The sequence below is a fragment of the Puma concolor genome, chromosome A2 (assembly GCF_028749965.1).
Source record: "Puma concolor isolate L17-30 chromosome A2, mPumCon1.1.hap2, whole genome shotgun sequence".
NCBI lineage: Eukaryota > Metazoa > Chordata > Mammalia > Carnivora > Felidae > Puma > Puma concolor.
In genome coordinates, this window is record NC_141668.1 from 119,532,258 (window position 1) to 119,549,931 (window position 17,674).

Sequence of the window (17,674 nt, forward strand, 5' to 3'; positions counted from 1 at the left end):
AATAATACCGTATTGCATAGATATTGCTGAGAGAACAGATGTTAAGTATTCTCATCAGAAAAGAGTTTGTAACCATGCGGTGACAGATGTTAACGAGACTGTGGAGAGCATTTTGCAATAAATACAAATGCTGAATCATTATATTGTATACCTAATACTAATGAAATATATCAATTATATCTCAAAAAAAGACATTTTAATAAAGGTTAAGTGTTTTAATTAAAAAAAAAATTACTTGGAACATCCCTTCACTGAAAGCCCAATTCACTTAGCAAAATTGAGAATCATTATACTAGAATACAGCTATTAAAAATGACATAAAAACAATGCACAAGCATATAAAATGTTTATGACATAATGTCAAGAGAAAATCAGAATACAAAATTATATTTATATAATAATTATATATCTGTAAAAACAGGTATGCAGGTGGCCAAGAGTTATGCAAAAATAAAAACAGTTGGGGCATCTTGGTGGCTCAGTTGGTTAAGTGTCTGACTTCAGCTCAGGTCATGATCTCATAGTTTGTGGGTTTGAGCTCCACGTTGGGCTCTGTGCTGACAGTGTGGAGACTGCTAGGGATCCTCTCTCTCTGCCCCTCCCAACCTCAAACTAAATAAACTTAAAAAGAAGATAATCTTAAAGAAATAAAATAAAAACAGTTGTGTTGGGGTATTTTGATCCCACCTCCACAAAAAAATATTGAGTTTCATTGTTTCATTTGGTATCATAAAGGTTTTTAAAAGTCAACAATTAGATAATCTAACAAAACCCCACCAAACCAGATTCCAACTAAAAGAAAAATCCTTAATGGGAACCAATTAGTGCATAAGAAACTTAATCACCTGGCTTCTTGACATAAGAAAAAAAATCCATATTTAAGACAGAGTCAGTACCCCTGTCTTGACAGTGAATGGATGGATTCACTCTGGTCAGGGTGACATGAGCAAAGGAAAGTAAAACACAAATGCCATTATTTTGACAATGCCATTTGGTAAAAGGAAGAGTAATCTGATAGATACAGGGACCTGACTCATGCCCCAGGTGAGTCCTGTCTTCACTTCATCTATGGGGACTTGGCTTCTTAGGACTGTAACTTGCCATGTATGTGTGAAATGTTAACATTTTCCCTTATGGATAGTTTAGGTTTATTTTATTGCCCAAATGAGTAGCAAAGACCATGTGGCAAATCATCCCCTCAGATTATCTTCCCCAGACAGCTAATGTTGATTAGAGTGGCTACAGAAGGCACAGAAGGGATGACTGGAGAGAGGGAGAGGAAAGAAGAAAACTAGCTAGGATAATTAATTTCAAGCCTGCAGTACTTAAAAGTCATAGTATGTGAATGTTACCTTGTGTTCAGACTCTGAGGCAGTGCTTTCAATTGCCTAGAAAAATAAAGGTCACAGAAATATTATAACACATAAGTAGAACACATTTCACCTTCTTCAGCATGCCCTGTTCTCTTATTGGAGAACCAATCTGCCCATGTGGCAACCATCTTCTATCAGGTCTACTTGACTGACTTTTAACACTTTTATTTCCACCTTTACTTACATATCTGTCACTGATTGCCACCTACTTTCTCCTTAATGTTCAAAGTCACCAAGATCTCACTTACCTTAATCCAGGCTTCTGAAATGATTTTCTCATATCTAACAGCCGACTTTATTACATCAAAGAAGAGAGTAACACAGTCCTGACCGCTGTTTTCTTGATTTCCTGAAGAACTACAAGTAGCAAAAGGGGGGGAAAAAATCATTCTTCCACTTACCAGAGACAGACATATAAGATCTGGATTCCTGTTACTAGCCATTTGCCTGTTTCAAGGCACAACTTCATGTTGTGGCTAATAACTTGTACTGCAGTCTAATAAATTTGTACTGCAGTCTACCTAGAATTGATTTGAAAAGCTAGAATAATACACCCAACCCACACATGTATACATGTACACACACATTACATGTACCATGTACACAGGATTTGAACCACTGTATGGTAGAGTACATGTCAACAATATTACTACCAGTATTTGTAGTTCCAAGTATTCAGATCTACTGTCCTGGCTTCAGGATAAATGTCATAAAACTTTCCTTGACTGTGTGAGGAAAAGGGTGGGAGGTGTTGATGACATACCTTTGTCGTCCTTTATTTTTCAACTTGCTTTGTGAGGCATGAAACCATGATGGCAAAATAAAATGCTGCAGATCCAACTTCTCCCGCAGCTCAGAAATTACCTGTAGAAAATAATTATTAAGCTATGTGTTCTGCCCTTTCATAGTGGATAGGCACGGTCCATTCCTTCAATAGAACCCTAACAATCTCCTGAAAGACTAAGAAAAATTACTAAATTTTAGACAAGACATCTTGAAAAGGAGAGCTGATGACAATAGCTAATGCAAGGATAGTATGTCATGCCCTTCAAAACTATGCCATTCAGAATTCCTTTAGGTATTATACTGAAATAGCAAATACAACCTGTAGCAACTTATATGCAACAATAAATCTGACTATTTCCATTCTATCCCCTGAATATTATCTGGATTAATCAGCATTATCAATTAGTTTGGGGACAGAGAAGAGCAATTAAAAACTATTAGTTTAAATAATGTATCTTGATGCATCTTAATCTAGATAAGTCTCTTTCCTACTACTGAGTTTCACAAGGGCATTACTGCTATACTCTGTACTCTAAAGGATCTAGCACCCTGCTGGTGTTTGTTGAGAAATAAAAGCGTACCTCAAGTGCATCTGTGGCTGTTACAGAATGAAGAATGAACTTGATTATCACAGGTAAATCATCCAATGAGACAGATGACAGCTTACCCATCACCAACTGGCGGACCTACACATAAAAAGCAGGAAAACCTTGGGGCGCCTGGGTGGCGCAGTCGGTTAAGCGTCCGACTTCAGCCAGGTCACGATCTCGCGGTCCGTGGGTTCGAGCCCCGCGTCGGGTTCTGGGCTGATGGCTCAGAGCCTGGAGCCTGTTTCCGATTCTGTGTCTCCCTCTCTCTCTGCCCCTCCCCCGTTCATGCTCTGTCTCTCTCTGTCCCAAAATAAAAAACGTTGAAAAAAAAAAAAATTTAAAAAAAAAAAAAAAAAAAAAGCAGGAAAACCTTAAATATTTTTTGTTAATACCTCAATAAAGAACGGACCTTGATGTAAAATTAGAAAACTTACTTCTCTCAGTTTTCTCACTTGTAATTTAGGAAGAAAAACACCTCATGTTATTTTTATCTTTTGCAAATTGCAAGCTTTCCATTGTTAATGCCACAGCTTCCTCAAAACCTGGTGATAAGGGGCACCTGGGTAGGTCAGTGGTTAAGCAGCCGACTCAATTTCAGCTCAGGTCATGATCTCATGGTTCATGAGATCCAGTCCTGCATGGTCTCTGTGTTGACAGCATGAAGCCTCCTTGGGATTGTCTCCTGTCCCTCCCCAAGGAAGGAAGGAAGGAAGGAAGGAAGGAAGGAAGGAAGGAAGGAAGGAAGGAAGGAAGGAAGGAAGGACGGAAGGACGGAAGGAAGGAAGGACGGACGGAAGGAAGGAAGGAAGGAAGGAAGGAAAGGAAGAAAGAAAGAAAGAAAGGAAGAAAGAAAGGAAGAAAGGAAGAAAGGAAGAAAAAAAGGAAGGAAGAAAGGAAGAAAGAAAGAAAGAAAGGAAGAAAGGACGGAAGGAAGGAAGGAAGGAAGGAAGGAAAGAAGGAAAGAAGGAAAGAAAGGAAGAAAGGAAGAAAGAAAGGAAGGAAGGAAGGAAGGAAGGAAGAAAGAAAGGAAGAAAGGAAGAAAGAAAGGAAGAAAGAAAGGAAGAAAGAAAGGAAGAAAGAAAGGAAGGAAGAAAGGAAGAAAGAAAGAAAGAAAGAAAGGACGGAAGGAAGGAAGGAAGGAAGGAAGGAAGGAAGGAAGGAAGGCCTGGGTGGATCAGTCGGTTAAGCATCCAACTTCGGCTCAGGTCATGATCGCACAGCTAGTGGGTTCAAGCCCCGTGTCAGGTTCTATGCGGACAGCTTGGAGCCTGAAGCTGCTTCGGAGTCCTGGTCTCCAACTCTCTCAGCCCCTCCCCACTCTCATTCTGTCTCTGTCTCTCTCTCAAAAAGAAATATTTAAAAATTAAGAATATTTAAAAATTAAATATTTAAATATTTTATTTATATTTATATATTATATTTATATTTATATTTAATATATTAAATATAAAATATTAAATGTTTAAAAATTAAAAATATTTAAAAATTAAAAAAGTATAACTATTAAAAAAAAAAAAAACAGGTGATAAATGTAAAAGTGTTATCTTACAATTTAGAGCCTAAATTTTCCACTAGCTGGAGGAAGACACGTAAAAATGTTATTCCTATGGAGAGCAGTGCACAAATATTATGCAAAATAGAAGATATCCATTAAAACTTACTGCTTTAAAACAGAAAAGTGAATCCATCATACTATGGCAAATGAAATTCATCAAAAAGAGAAAAAAGAGATGAAATATCATTCAATATTGTTTCAAAATCAAATTTTCATGTATGACTGCTTCAAGGCAATGACTGACACTGGTTCTGGGAGGCAAGAAAGTGGGCTCTGTTTCTGTACAGCACGGTCCTTCCTACCTGAGACAGGAGCTTTGGGTCAAGTCGGAGGCTGGTAAGGACATCCAAGATAGGAACAGTGAGTGAAGTATTCTCCATCAAAAGGTCACTGTGAATAGTGGAAAAAGAGAAAATCTATGCAGCTTTTAACAGAGCTGGGCAGATAATTACTTAGAAAAATCACTCAGAGAATGGGAAGAGAAGATACACTTTGTTTCCACTGAATTTGTTTACAGTTTATTTCATTAAAAATTGTTTTGATTTTTAAAAAATACATGCTCATTACAGAAAATTCAAACAACAGAGTACAAACAAGAAGCTCTTCCTCACCATCTCTAGTACCCTGAGGTAACTACTACTGAGTTTGGCACATATCCTTCCTGAGAAAAGGAAAAAGAAAACCTACAACAGGAGTGTCTGGCTGGCTAGGTTGCTAGAGCACATGACTCTCAATCTCAGTAAGTTCAAACTCCACAATGGGCATGGAGCCTACTTAAAAAAATAATAATAAAGCAAAAAGAAGAAGAAGAAGAAGAAGAAGAAGAAGAAGAAGAAAACCTACACCAATTACAATGAAGTATGGCAAGTAGGATAGATATACATGCAGGGTGCTACAGGAGCAGAGTAGAGAACAATGATGGATTCTAAGAAAAGGCTATGCAGAACGACAAGCTGGAATTAAGCAGGCCAAGTGGATGGTATAGTGCTATACCCAGAGGGAGCATACTGCCCAAAAACACAAAGGCAAGCAATCACTGGACATTTCTAGAGGTAGCTTTGCAGACATCTAAAGAAAAGGAAGTATTACAAATTGAATTTTTAAAAACTATTTCAAGGATAAGCAAGAAATTGCATTAAAACAGAAACCCTATTACATAGGAATAGTGTTCTCCCTTCCTTAATCACTGCCCTACCAATTACTATTTTTCACATAAATGATAGTAAGCAATGCTCTCAACACTGGGTCTGATGTGATGTACATCAGAATGAATCATTTAGGGACCAAAGAATATATGGATGTTTGATAAGCTCCACAAATGATTGGGACATGCAGTCACAAGTGAGGACTCCTTGGGTGGAAGATACGCTAACAAAACAAAGGGATTATGTTTATACGCCTAATCATAACCCAGACTTCATATTCACAACAGGTATACCACTTTAAAAAAAGTAGATGGGTCTACTTTATGCATCAAATATATACTCATTATTACAAAAACAAGTCAAATCCCATACCTGTTCATGGAAGGTAGATGCCATCAATATGTTACCACTACTGTTTCATACTGCAGCAATAAGGCTGCCAGAATGGGAACTTACTCACCTCAGTTCTTTCCCCACATCACCATGCTGGGAATCCCCTAGGATCTCAGGTAGGCTGGTAACAAAGTCATGCTGCAGGTACAGTGGAGCAATACTGATCAGCTGCATGACCTTGGTGGTGAGATCCTGCAGTGGAAGAGGCCATTAGAACTGTTGCACATTACCAAGAACAGAGAAAGACTTCCTCCTCATTAAATGTATAGCTGAAATTATCTTGTGTATCATATGACACCTAGACATAAACTCAAAGCCTAAATGGAGAGGTAAATGACCCAGGAATTTTCACACATGGGATGGTACATTAAAAAAAAAGTACAGTGGATACTATATTATCTAATGGGTCTGTTATATACTTTACTTCATTTAATCTTCACAACTCTGGAGTCTGTGTGACAATTCCACCGCCCCCGTGTTTTACATTTTTTTTTTTTTTTAAGTAGGCTCCATGCCCAACGTGGGGTTTGAACTCATGATCCAGAGATCAAGAGTTGCACCCTTTACTGACTGAGCTAGCCAGGTACACCGATAGTTCCCATTTTTAAAATGTGAGGATATGTGCTGTTCAAAGACACACAAAAAGTGACAGACCCAAAATTCTAGCCCACAGGAGATTCTAAAACTCATGTTCTTCCAAATAAAGATTTAGCCTTAGAATGTCTGACAAAAATTAATAGAATGAATTAATGAATTCTGAAAAGAAATCGGCCTTAACCCTAGGCTCAAAAAAGATCCAATTTTACCAAGGTGCTTAATAATAATTCACATTAATTGCAAAAACTTTCTAAAACTTTCCTCATATGCAATCAAATTAAATATTTACAGTGCGGTAGGCTGGTGTGGGATCTCATACCTTTTGAGAAATAAAACATAGTAATCTCTCAACTTTGGACAGCTACTTAACTTCTTTTCAATTCTTTCAATTTATTTAATAGATGATATCTACTCATCATAATTAGAAAAAAAATTTTGGAGAAATTTAAAAGGTGAAATATCCATGATTCTCAAATTATGACAGGAGAAAAAAGCTAACAAATAAACAGAAAAATGTGAATTTTCAGTTAAGAAAAAAAAACCCTGCAATTCCAAAAGTTTGGTTAAATTTGGAAAACAGACTTTCTAAATCTAAGAGACAGAACAAGTCCCAAAGCCTACCTTGCCATCCACAATTTTGTCAAGCCATTTCAGCTGACTGATGATGAGTCTGGGCATGTTAAGTCCATCACTGTTCACACTGAAATGTTAGGACAAGAAGACAGAAACTGAGCCTTTCTGACTTACACAACAGCAAACCTTAATACTGCACAAAACATTTCAGACACTGAATGAACACTTACTGAACATTTACACATTACAAGCTGTGTTAGACATACATATGATACAAGAAAATCATGAGACGTATATGTTGAGAAAGATCCAAGAAGATGCACTAAACTGTTAACAGTAGCTGCATCTGGGGAGCATTTAAAGAAAGGTTAAGAAAGGTCTGTAGAGTGGGGCACCTAGGTGGCTCAGTTGGTTGGACGACCGACTTCAGCTCAGGTCATGATCTCACAGTCTGTGAGTTCAAGCCCCACATCAAGCTCTTGCTGACAGCTCAGAGCCTAGAGCCGGCTTCGGATTCTGTGTGTCCCTCTCTCTCTCTGCCCCTCCCCCACTCACACTCGGTCTCTCTCTCTCTCAAAAATAAAAAGAAAAAAAGAAAAAAAAAGTTAAAAAAACTTTAAAAAAAAGGTCTGTAGAGTATTTCTTAATAATAACATAAACAAAAAAAATCAAGGCGATAAATTTGAATAAACTGAGTAAGAAGAATATTTTTATTTATTTATTTATATTTATTTTTTAATGCTTCCTCATTTTTGAGAGAGAAACACAGGGGAGGGGTAGAGAGAGAAACAGACAGAGGATCCAAAGTGGACTCCAAGCTCAGAGCAGAGAGCCACATTTGAGGCTCGAACTCACAAACCATGAGATAATGACTTGAGCTGAAGTCGGGTGCTTAACCGACAGAGACAGCCATACGCCCCTATTTATTTATTTTGAGGCGGTGGGGGGGGGGGGCGTTGTGGCAGAGAGAGAGGAGGACAGAGAACCTCAAGCAGGTTCTATGCTGTCAGCACTGTCAGCGCAGAGTCAGATGCGGTGCCAATTCCACAAACTGTGAGATCATGACCTTAGCTGAAATCAACAGTTGGACACCTAATCGACTGAGCCACACAGCCCCAAGAATATTTTTAAAAGGTAGAATATTAAATACATCACTATGATAAGCACCAATAAAAGCAAGCACTGTGCTTTGGAAACACAGAAGGTCAAACTGGATTATGTAAAAGTACTGAAAATCATTTATAGATGAAGAAATTCTGGCTCACTTATTATTATTTCCCCCCAAATGACAGTCTCTGCCTTCCTCAATCTCCTATGTCTACAGTTTTGGACAACCTTCCATTCCTTTCCTTGACAGTGTTCTCAATGTTTGTTTAGTGCAGTCAAATGTAACTGCTGAAAAAGACATAAAGCAACTAGTGTGAGCCATTCAGGCAAAGCACAAATTTGTAAAGAACTATCTGTAAGTTTACTATTATTATTATTATCATTGTTATATACAAGGCCTAGAAAAAACACATATTAGGGGTGCTTGGGTAGCTCAGTTGCTTAAGTGTCCAACTCTTGAATTTGGTTCAGGTCATGATCTCACAGTATGTGGCTTCAGGCCCCATGTCAGGCTCCACGCTATCAGCTTGGGATTCTGTCTCCCTCTCTCTCTGCCTGTACCCTGCTTGCTCCCTCTGTCTCACTCTCTCTCTGAAAATAAACAAACTTCAAGAAAAAAAAAGAAAAAACACACATTAAAAACGAGAAAGTAGGGGCGCCTGGGTAACTCAAGTCGGTTAAGCATCCGACTTTGGCTCAGGTCATGATCTCATGGTTCGTGGGTTCAAGCCCCGCATTGGGCTCTGTATGACAGCTCAGAGCCTGGAGCCTGCTTTGTCTCCCTCTCTCTCGGCCCCTCCCCTGCTCATGTTCTGTCTCTCAAAAATAAATAAACATTAAAAAAAAATGTTTTTTAATTAAAGAAAAAAAGAGTATGCAAAATCTAAGGAAGGTTTTGATACACACAACCTAATACCCTTCAGAATGACTTCAACCAGTTTATTATGTTCATTAGTAATGTACAAGCATGACTGTTCGTTACACTGAATAACAAAGATTCTTTGAGAGTGGAAAAAAATGTATTTATTGTTTTAAATTTGTATTTTTGATTATTAATGAAACTGAGCATTAATTTGTTTTCAGTGTTTATTTTTTTTTTTAATTTTTTTTTTTCAACATTTATTTATTTTTGGGACAGAGAGAGACAGAGCATGAACGGGGGAGGGGCAGAGAGAGAGGGAGACACAGAATCGGAAGCAGGCTCCAGGCTCTGAGCCATCAGCCCAGAGCCTGACGCGGGGCTCGAACTCACGGACTGCGAGATCGTGACCTGGCTGAAGTCGGACGCTTAACCGACTGCGCCACCCAGGCGCCCCCTTCAGTGTTTATTTTTGACAGAGAGAGAGACAGAGCATGAAAGGGGGAGAGTGAGGGAGGGGCAGAGAGCAAGGAAGACAGAATCTGAAGCTGGCTCCGGGATTTGAGCTGTCAGCACAGAGCCCCACGCGGGGCTCAAACTTGCAAACCACAAGATCATGACCTGAGCTCAAGTCGGACACTTAACTGACTGAGCCACCCAGGCACATCCCCCACTTTTTATTTTTTTTAAATGTGAAACTGAGTATTTAAAAAAATGTTTGACACTCTTGTATTTCTTTGTGAATTATCTATTTGTGACCTTTTTCTACTTTTCTATTAGGTTGTTAATTAAAAAAAAAAAAAGTCACACACATACACCATAAAATTGAAAAGGTAAAGAATGGTATTCATAGAACATCTGACACCAAGCAATTGGCTCCTCTCCTTGGAGACAACTATTACCAGTTTATGGTATATCCTTCTAGGAACACACAGTCATATAAACAGATTACATTTTTTTCAAAATATACCTCAGTAAAATCTTAGTAGTCACTTAAGAATCTGGTGTCACGATCAATATGACTTTTAGAGAAACCAATGTTTCACAGTAATCTTTTCAGAGAGAAACTTAAATACACAAAAGTAATTTAAGCATTCCAGAGTAATTCCACTTACTTTTCAAAAAGAAATTCTGGCAACTTTTCAAATAAGGTTTTGATAATGGCAGGCTGAAAAAGAAGACATAAGGAGTTAGGAGATGGTCTTGAAATATACAACAGAAATATATAATTAGCCATAATGTGCTCCAACAAGAGCACTGGGAGGAACAACTCTGGTATAATTAAAATCTCATTTTAAGAATGGCCACTTGAATGCTGGCTATATCTCGAATATAAGTTGTTGAAATACAAAGACTTGTCATTAATGTATCTTTAAAAAAAATTGCAAAATGATTTAAGCAGTATTAAAATAATCAGATAATATTATTAAATATGATGACAACTGTTAGTTCATGAAATGCAGACTTAAAAAATTATCCAACAGTTTGCAAAAAGAGAAGATTTCACTCCAGAGGAACAAGAGGGCTCTTAAATTTAATCTAACTAAATTATACTGAAGATTTCCAAAGAGAAGGATGGGATATGAGTGTGGGAAGATTAGCAGTGGGAAAGAAAAAAAGAGAAAAAAATGGAGGACAGGGTAAACCAAGAATTTCCACTGTATATGTTTTTATAATGTGAAACATTTAAAACATGTCAAAGCATTATCCACTCAACATATTAAAAGAGAGGAGGAAAAGGGTAAATCAAGTTAATAAGCAAATAAAAACCTATATAGGAGACGAATATGGCAGAGATATATAAGGTACACAGACACACAAGAGGAAGCTTTACAAATCAAGAATCAGAGGCTGAGGGAATATAGAATATTTTAAAGAAATGTACTGAGCTAATTAAATTAGCTCAGTCCAAAGCTGCAGATATTGGCTTACCAGATATATTTCTGCAACAGGGCTATGGTAAACTACTGCAAACCCAAACTCTCCGATTAACCCTACCTGACCCTTTATGCCATTTATACTTGGGCATACACCACAAATCACATCCATCTATTGTTCACAGAAAATGTGGCACAGTCTCACCTGTAATATGTCAATTCCCAGAAGCAATTTAATGAGGCTCTTAGAATAAGATGCGCCCATGCTGTTAAAAAAAAAAAAAGACATTCGTTTTCTGTTCTGTTTTCCCTGTTTTAATACTTTTACCATCTTTTCTTCATAAAATTGGTTAAATATACCATATTTAAAAAGAAACTATCCTCTTATACCAGAAATACAGAACATGAGAAGATGGCTCTTAAACCAGGCTCTTAGTTAAAATTTTATCAACACAGATGAGACACACCCTGGCTCTTAGTCTCATAAACATAAATTAATAATTTAAAGGTTAGGTTAAAACTGAAGAAAAGGGGCGCCTGGGTGGCGCAGTCGGTTAAGCGTCCGACTTCAGCCAGGTCACGATCTCGCGGTCCGTGAGTTCGAGCCCCGCGTCCGGCTCTGGGCTGATGGCTCAGAGCCTGGATCCTGTTTCCGATTCTGTGTCTCCCTCTCTCTCTGCCCCTCGCCCGTTCATGCTCTGTCTCTCTCTGTCCCAAAAATAAATAAACGTTGGAAAAAAAAAAAAAAAAAAAAAAACTGAAGAAAAAAAGAGTTGCTTTTTCTTCTTCTTCTTCTTCTTTTTTTTTTTTTTGAGAGAAAGAGGAAGAGGGGCAGACTGAAAGAAAGCATCTCAAGCAGGCTTTATGTTCAGCATGGAGCCCAACGCAGGGCTTGATCCCATGACCCTGGAACCATGACCTAAGCCAAAACCACGTGGGACACTCAACCAATGAGCCACCCAGGTGCCCCCAAAAAAAAGGGTTATAAAAATAAAGTGAAATTACAAAAAAAATGCATTCTCCCCTCATCCCCAACCCGCAATTTGGTTAGCGTTAACAGCTTAAACTTCAGCAAGATTCTATGCCTCCACTCCATACCTGGCTTCCTCATCCTGCAGACGTTCACAAGACAAAAGGCAGTTCCTGAAACTGTCTTGGTCCTCGATGTAGGATTCCAGGCCACTAACAAATTCTTCTATTATCTTAATGACATTGAAAAAAAAAAAGGTTAAGAGTTAAGATTTTTAGTTTAACATTTGCTGTAGATTAACTAAAAATCATTCTAGCCCATTCAACTTTATGCCTGCATCTTTATTTTTTTTTTAATTTTTTAACGTTTATTCTTGACACAGAGAGAGAGAGTGTGTGAGCAGGGGAGGGTCAGAGACAGAGGGAGACAGAATCTGAAGCAGGCTTCAGACTCTGAGCTCCCAGCACAGAGCCCGATGTGGGGCTCAAACTCACTAACCGTTGAGATCAAGACCCAAGCCCAAGTCGGACACTTAACTGACTGAGCCACCCAGGCACCCCTATGCCTGCATCTTTAAATCCCCAATTCCAGAGTAGTGCTGGAAAAAGCAAAAGTACCAGGAAGAAACACATACTTGGGGATAAGAAGGATGTTTCCTCAGAGTCTGAAAGAGCTTCTTTTGGAAAACAATTTGATCCACAGCTATGAGGAAAAAAACAGATGGTCACCAGAATCTTTAATATCTCCCACTATACTTTTACTTTCCTAAAGACCTATGTTTCCTGCCTGATGAAGCCAATAAAGATATTTTCAACCTAATTTCAGAGCTAAATTTTCTAAACCCATCGTAAAACAGATTTAGCTCTGATAGAGGATAGCTATTAAGTGTACCAAAAAAGATATGCCATAATCTTAGCAGAATAAAGTAATCTATGCCCTAAAAGCAGGGCTTTACATGGCTTTATAAATTTTCGTTTGAAATTATTCTGACACAGATCTAATTACTCTCGAGTATTAATTTATTTTTCCACAATAAAACACAAAGTAATACAAGTATATAATTTTTTCTAAAAAAAATTAGAATTACTTTACTTAACATGCATTAGTCAGAACCAAAAACTATAACAATATTCTCTAAAAAGCAATTTCAACGTTAATTTTGTCTCAAGAAAGACAATACTTCTATTTTTAATCTTCACTGCCTCTATTTTGAAAATCCATGATTCAGTGCTGAGCCCTGCACCAAACCCAGAGAAAAGATTTAAATTAAAATATTACTTAGTTGATTCTGACTCTCTCCTGTTTTAAGAATAACTCCTGATGTTTTAAGAAGCTTTATAAAAACATTGTCGTTTTCTTCCACTTCATTGTGAATATGAGACTTCTTTGTCTTCTTGGAAAGTGGCTGGCTGGCTTCTGAAAACAAACAAAATTTTCAAGAATGTGACAAACAGTAAAGATTAAAAAATGTAAACTTTAAAATTTTTTTTTCAACGTTTTTTATTTATTTTTGGGACAGAGAGAGACAGAGCATGAACGGGGGAGGGGCAGAGAGAGAGGGAGACACAGAATCGGAAGCAGGCTCCAGGCTCTGAGCCATCAGCCCAGAGCCTGACGCGGGGCCCAAACTCATGGACTGCGAGATCGTGACCTGGCTGAAGTCGGACGCTTAACCAACTGAGCCACCCAGGCGCCCCAAAAATGTAAACTTTAGAATAACCCTAAAAGGAAAGTTGATGGGTTCTTGAAGAATTATGTTGAAATTGATGCTATAGTAAAATTTTATCTCTAACAATGGTCAGACATAGTGGCATACAAATAAAACAATAAATAGAATTATTTTTATCTATTGCATTTTGATTTGGAGAATTCAAAACATGCCACTTCTAATAAAAATAACCATGGAACTGTTTAATCACCCAAATTCTAAAGCAGTCAGGGTGCCTCAAACTGTTGTTTGCAAACCACTGCACTGGAATCACTAAGAAGCTTATTAAAAGCACATTCTTGGGGCACCTGGATGGCTCAGTCAGTTAAGCATCTGACTCTTGGTTTCAGCTCAGGTCATGGTCTCACGATTAGCGGGATCGAGCCCCATTGGGTTCTGTGCTGTCAGTGCAGAGCCTAGCTTGGATTCTTTCTCTTTCTCTTTCTCTCTCTCTCTCTCTCTCTGCCCTCCCCTGCATGTGCATGCTCTCTCTCTCTCAAATAAACTTAAAGGGGCACCTGGATGGCTCAGTCAGTTGAGCGTCTGACTTCAGCTTAGGTCATGATCTTGCAGTTTGTGAGTTCCAGCCCTGCATTGGGTTCTGCACTGACAGCTCAAAGCCTGGAGCCTATTTCAGAATCGATATCTCCCTCTCTGTCTGTCCCTCCCCTTCTTGTGCTCTGTCTCTCAAAAGTAAATAAACATTAAAAAAAAAAAAGTGCATTCTTAGGTCACATCCCATAGTTACTCAATTAAAATCTCAGGTATGGGTCCTGGGCGTGTGAATTTTAAAAAGTTCTCCAGGAGGGGGGCGCCTGGGTGGCTCAGTTGGTTAAGTGGCCGACTTCGGCTCAGGTCATGATCTCGCAATTTGTGAGTTCGAGCCCCGCGTCGGGCTCTGTGCTGACAGCTCGGAGCCTGGAGCCTGTTTCGGATTCTGTGTCTCCCTCTCTCTGACCCTCCCCCATTCATGCTCTGTCTCTCTCTGTCTCAAAAAAAAGTTCTCCAGGAGGTAATAATCTTGATGCACGCAACTTGATGCAGGGGTAGAAAGCATCAGGCAGGTTCTCCTGCATCAAGCCTTTGAGTACAAAGCCCAGAGTGGTTTTATCCCAAGGTTTTCAACCCAAGAGAAGTAATAAAACATAATAAATGGGGCGCCTGGGCGGCTCAGTCAGTTAAGTGTCCGACTCTTGATTTTAGCTCAGGCCATCTCATGGTTCAAGAGTTCAACCCCGCATCAGGCTCTGTGCTGATACTGCAGAGCTTGCTTGGGATTCTCTTCCTCTCTCTCTTTGCCCCTCTCCTGCTCGAGTTCTCTCCCTTTCTCTCTCTCAAAACAAACAAATAAATTTAAATAATGGTAAACAAAACAAACAGATACTTGAAATTAAGTATGATTATTTATTCTTCTCCTTTAATGATGTAACAAGTTACAACTACCTTAACAGAGTAGATGAGTATAATAAATGAAAAGACAATCAACCTCTTTTCATGAGAACTCTTAGGGCCTCTGTCCACCACATTCTCATATGGACAGAATTTACACTGTTTCTTCACCCTTAATGTGTTTGCTTTGATATGATGCCTTTCCTTCATACATCAGTCTATCTGTATTGTAATTTTTTTAAGATTTTACTTTTAAGCAGTCTCTACTACACCCAATATGGGGGGGGGGGGTCAAACTCATAACCCCGAGACCAAGAGTTACACACTCTATTGACTGAGCAAGGCAGATGCACCCATAATTTCTTTTAAGGGAGGAAAGGGGACCACAAGTTTAAAGGATACAGACTATGTTGTACCTTTTTCTCACCATCTAGATGATGTAAGTAGATGAGCTCTATAATACTCATTCCTCTTAGGGATGTGGAGACAGAAGCTCAGAGACAGTGGGCATGCCCAAAATCATACATGGAATCAGAGGCAGAAACTCAATCCCAAATCTCCTGATACCAGATTCTGTGTGTTCTAACCATTAAGTTGTGATGATTCCCAGCTTGAAAGGAGGAACTTTCTCTGTAAGTGCCTCACACATTTGTTATAGGAAATAAAACAACAAATAACTAGATACTTACTGGAAGCCTCTTCTGTCAGGCTTTCTTTATCCTCCAATTTTGACGGCCTTCTCTTGGGAACCATTCTGACCGAAGTCTTCTGCAATTAAATTACTTTTGAGAGCAAAGTCAGAGGGTAGAAGTTACCCTCTAGAAGCCAGATAAATCCTGAAAAGTCAAAGCTATAGCTCAAAGAAAACTACTCTATCAAAAGCCAAAGAACTTCTACACTTCTATACCAAAGAAGTCTTTACATTAATACTGTCTAAATCCAGGTGCTGAGAGAATTTCAACTCCTGTATCTGGTCAATACTCCCCTGCTTTCAAGACTTTACCTAGTTGCCTCTATAGCCAGACCACTTTCTTCCTGCTGAAGGATAAAACCCAGTTCTCTTTCTGACATTCGAGATCCTTCATCATCTACCCCCAATCTACCATCTCCTTTAACTCATGAATACAGGATTATATGTTGGAGACTGTCCCAGGTGCTGGGGTTACAATTGTGAACAAGACATGATCCCTGCCCTCGGGGAATTTAAATTATAGTAATGAATGGTCTTGATGTAGTTACTTCACTACATTGTGTAAGTGCTACAAAAGTACAGGGTGCTATGAGGGCTTACATGGACATTTAGTCTAGATATGGGTATGGGGAGATGAAGAAAAGCTGGGACAATTTCTCAGGGATCATCTGAGAAAATGGTATTAAAGCAGGGACCTGAAGGCTGAAACAGGAGATTACCAATAGAAGATGTATGAGAAGAGTAGTCCAGGCAGAGAAAAACTCAACAGTGAACAAGTAAGGAGCTTGTAGTCAGAAATGAAACCGCAGAGGGGTGCCTGGGTGGCTCAGTGGGTTAAGCATCTGACTTCGGCTCAGGTCATGATCTCATGGTTGATGGGTTCAAGGCCCACATCGGGCTCTGTGCTGCCAGCTCAGAGCCTGGAGCCTGCTTAGATTCTGTGTCCCCCCTCTGCTCCTCCCCCGCTCACGCTTCTCCCACTCTCGCTCTCAAAAATAAATAAGCATAAAAAAAAAACAAAGAATAAATGAAACTGCAGAGGTAGGGGAGGGCCTGAACCACATTAAGGGCCTCCTAGTGTCTCTCATAAACCAGAACATTCCTGGTCTCAGCACTTTTGCATAAGGTTTTTTTTCACCTGAAACGCTCCTCTCTGCTTGGAAACTACTAATCCTGAAAGACATGGCCAAATGTCATCTTCCTTGAAAAATGTTCCTCCTATCCCCAAGGGGGTTTGCAACTCCAGCTTCCCTGTTCCACAGAGTGTATCTAGGATCCCCTACCACATCACATTAGACTGCAGGGCTCCTTCACAACAGGAACCCGGAATGACTTATCTCAGCATCCCCAGTGCCTAGCACAGTACCTGGAATAAAATTTCGGGAAATATTCGCTAAATGAGAATGGCTGGCAGACAAGTAAATATTAATAACTAACAAGAACGATTTTAAGTGCTTTATAATGAATACCTCACAACTCACTAACCTTTTGGAGAGAGGTACCATTATTATTCTCCTTCAGTGGCATAAATGGGATCCTAAGGCAGTCTGACTCCAGAATCCGCACTACCTACCACCGATACTCACTCTTAATTAGAACGATGTCTTCCAAAAATAGTGAACATTTACTAACTACCACGCACCCTGCTAAGCGTTTTCTTCATCCGCTGCCTCGTGAAGTATCTATAACCATTATCAGCCATTTTATAGACAGAAAAATTAAGGTAAATCATGGCCGTCTGACATCAGGGCGCAAGCCCATAACATGCCTCCTTTCCAGAGAAGCCAGGACAGACTGGTGGGCTGGGCCAGCTGTCTGGACTAAGTCTTTCGGAAACGAGTTGGGGGTAAAAGCCTTTCTCATTTTGTTATTTTAACGACGCAGGGAGGTACCTGGGGGGCTAAATTCCACGACAGGGCAGATGAGGAGGCCGACGTTCGGGGCGCGGAGCCCCAGAAGGAAAGGCCGGACTCGGCCGGGACCTAGCGACCAGACCACAGACGCGCGGAGCCTCGAGAGACGACGACCGCGAAGCCTCGAGAGACGACGACCGCGACTCCT

At 39.4% G+C, this 17,674-nt stretch overlaps 1 protein-coding gene across 1 annotated transcript in view; it reads right to left on the reverse strand.

Moving 5' to 3' along the window:
• FANCD2 (FA complementation group D2) overlaps positions 1–17,645 on the reverse strand; it is a 64,048-nt gene extending 46,403 nt beyond the window's left edge. The window contains exons 1-14 of the mRNA XM_086697458.1: positions 17,506–17,645; positions 15,612–15,690; positions 13,104–13,241; positions 12,460–12,527; positions 11,954–12,057; positions 11,061–11,121; positions 10,094–10,146; positions 7,061–7,139; positions 5,910–6,034; positions 4,607–4,694; positions 2,741–2,845; positions 2,137–2,237; positions 1,622–1,730; positions 1,353–1,388 (exon numbers count right to left, since the gene is read on the reverse strand). Coding sequence (XP_086553584.1) covers positions 1,353–1,388; positions 1,622–1,730; positions 2,137–2,237; positions 2,741–2,845; positions 4,607–4,694; positions 5,910–6,034; positions 7,061–7,139; positions 10,094–10,146; positions 11,061–11,121; positions 11,954–12,057; positions 12,460–12,527; positions 13,104–13,241; positions 15,612–15,675 — 1,131 coding nt within the window. The 5' untranslated portion in view covers positions 15,676–15,690; positions 17,506–17,645. The remainder of the gene's footprint in view (positions 1–1,352; positions 1,389–1,621; positions 1,731–2,136; positions 2,238–2,740; positions 2,846–4,606; positions 4,695–5,909; positions 6,035–7,060; positions 7,140–10,093; positions 10,147–11,060; positions 11,122–11,953; positions 12,058–12,459; positions 12,528–13,103; positions 13,242–15,611; positions 15,691–17,505) is intronic.
• Between the last annotated feature and the right edge of the window lie 29 nt (positions 17,646–17,674).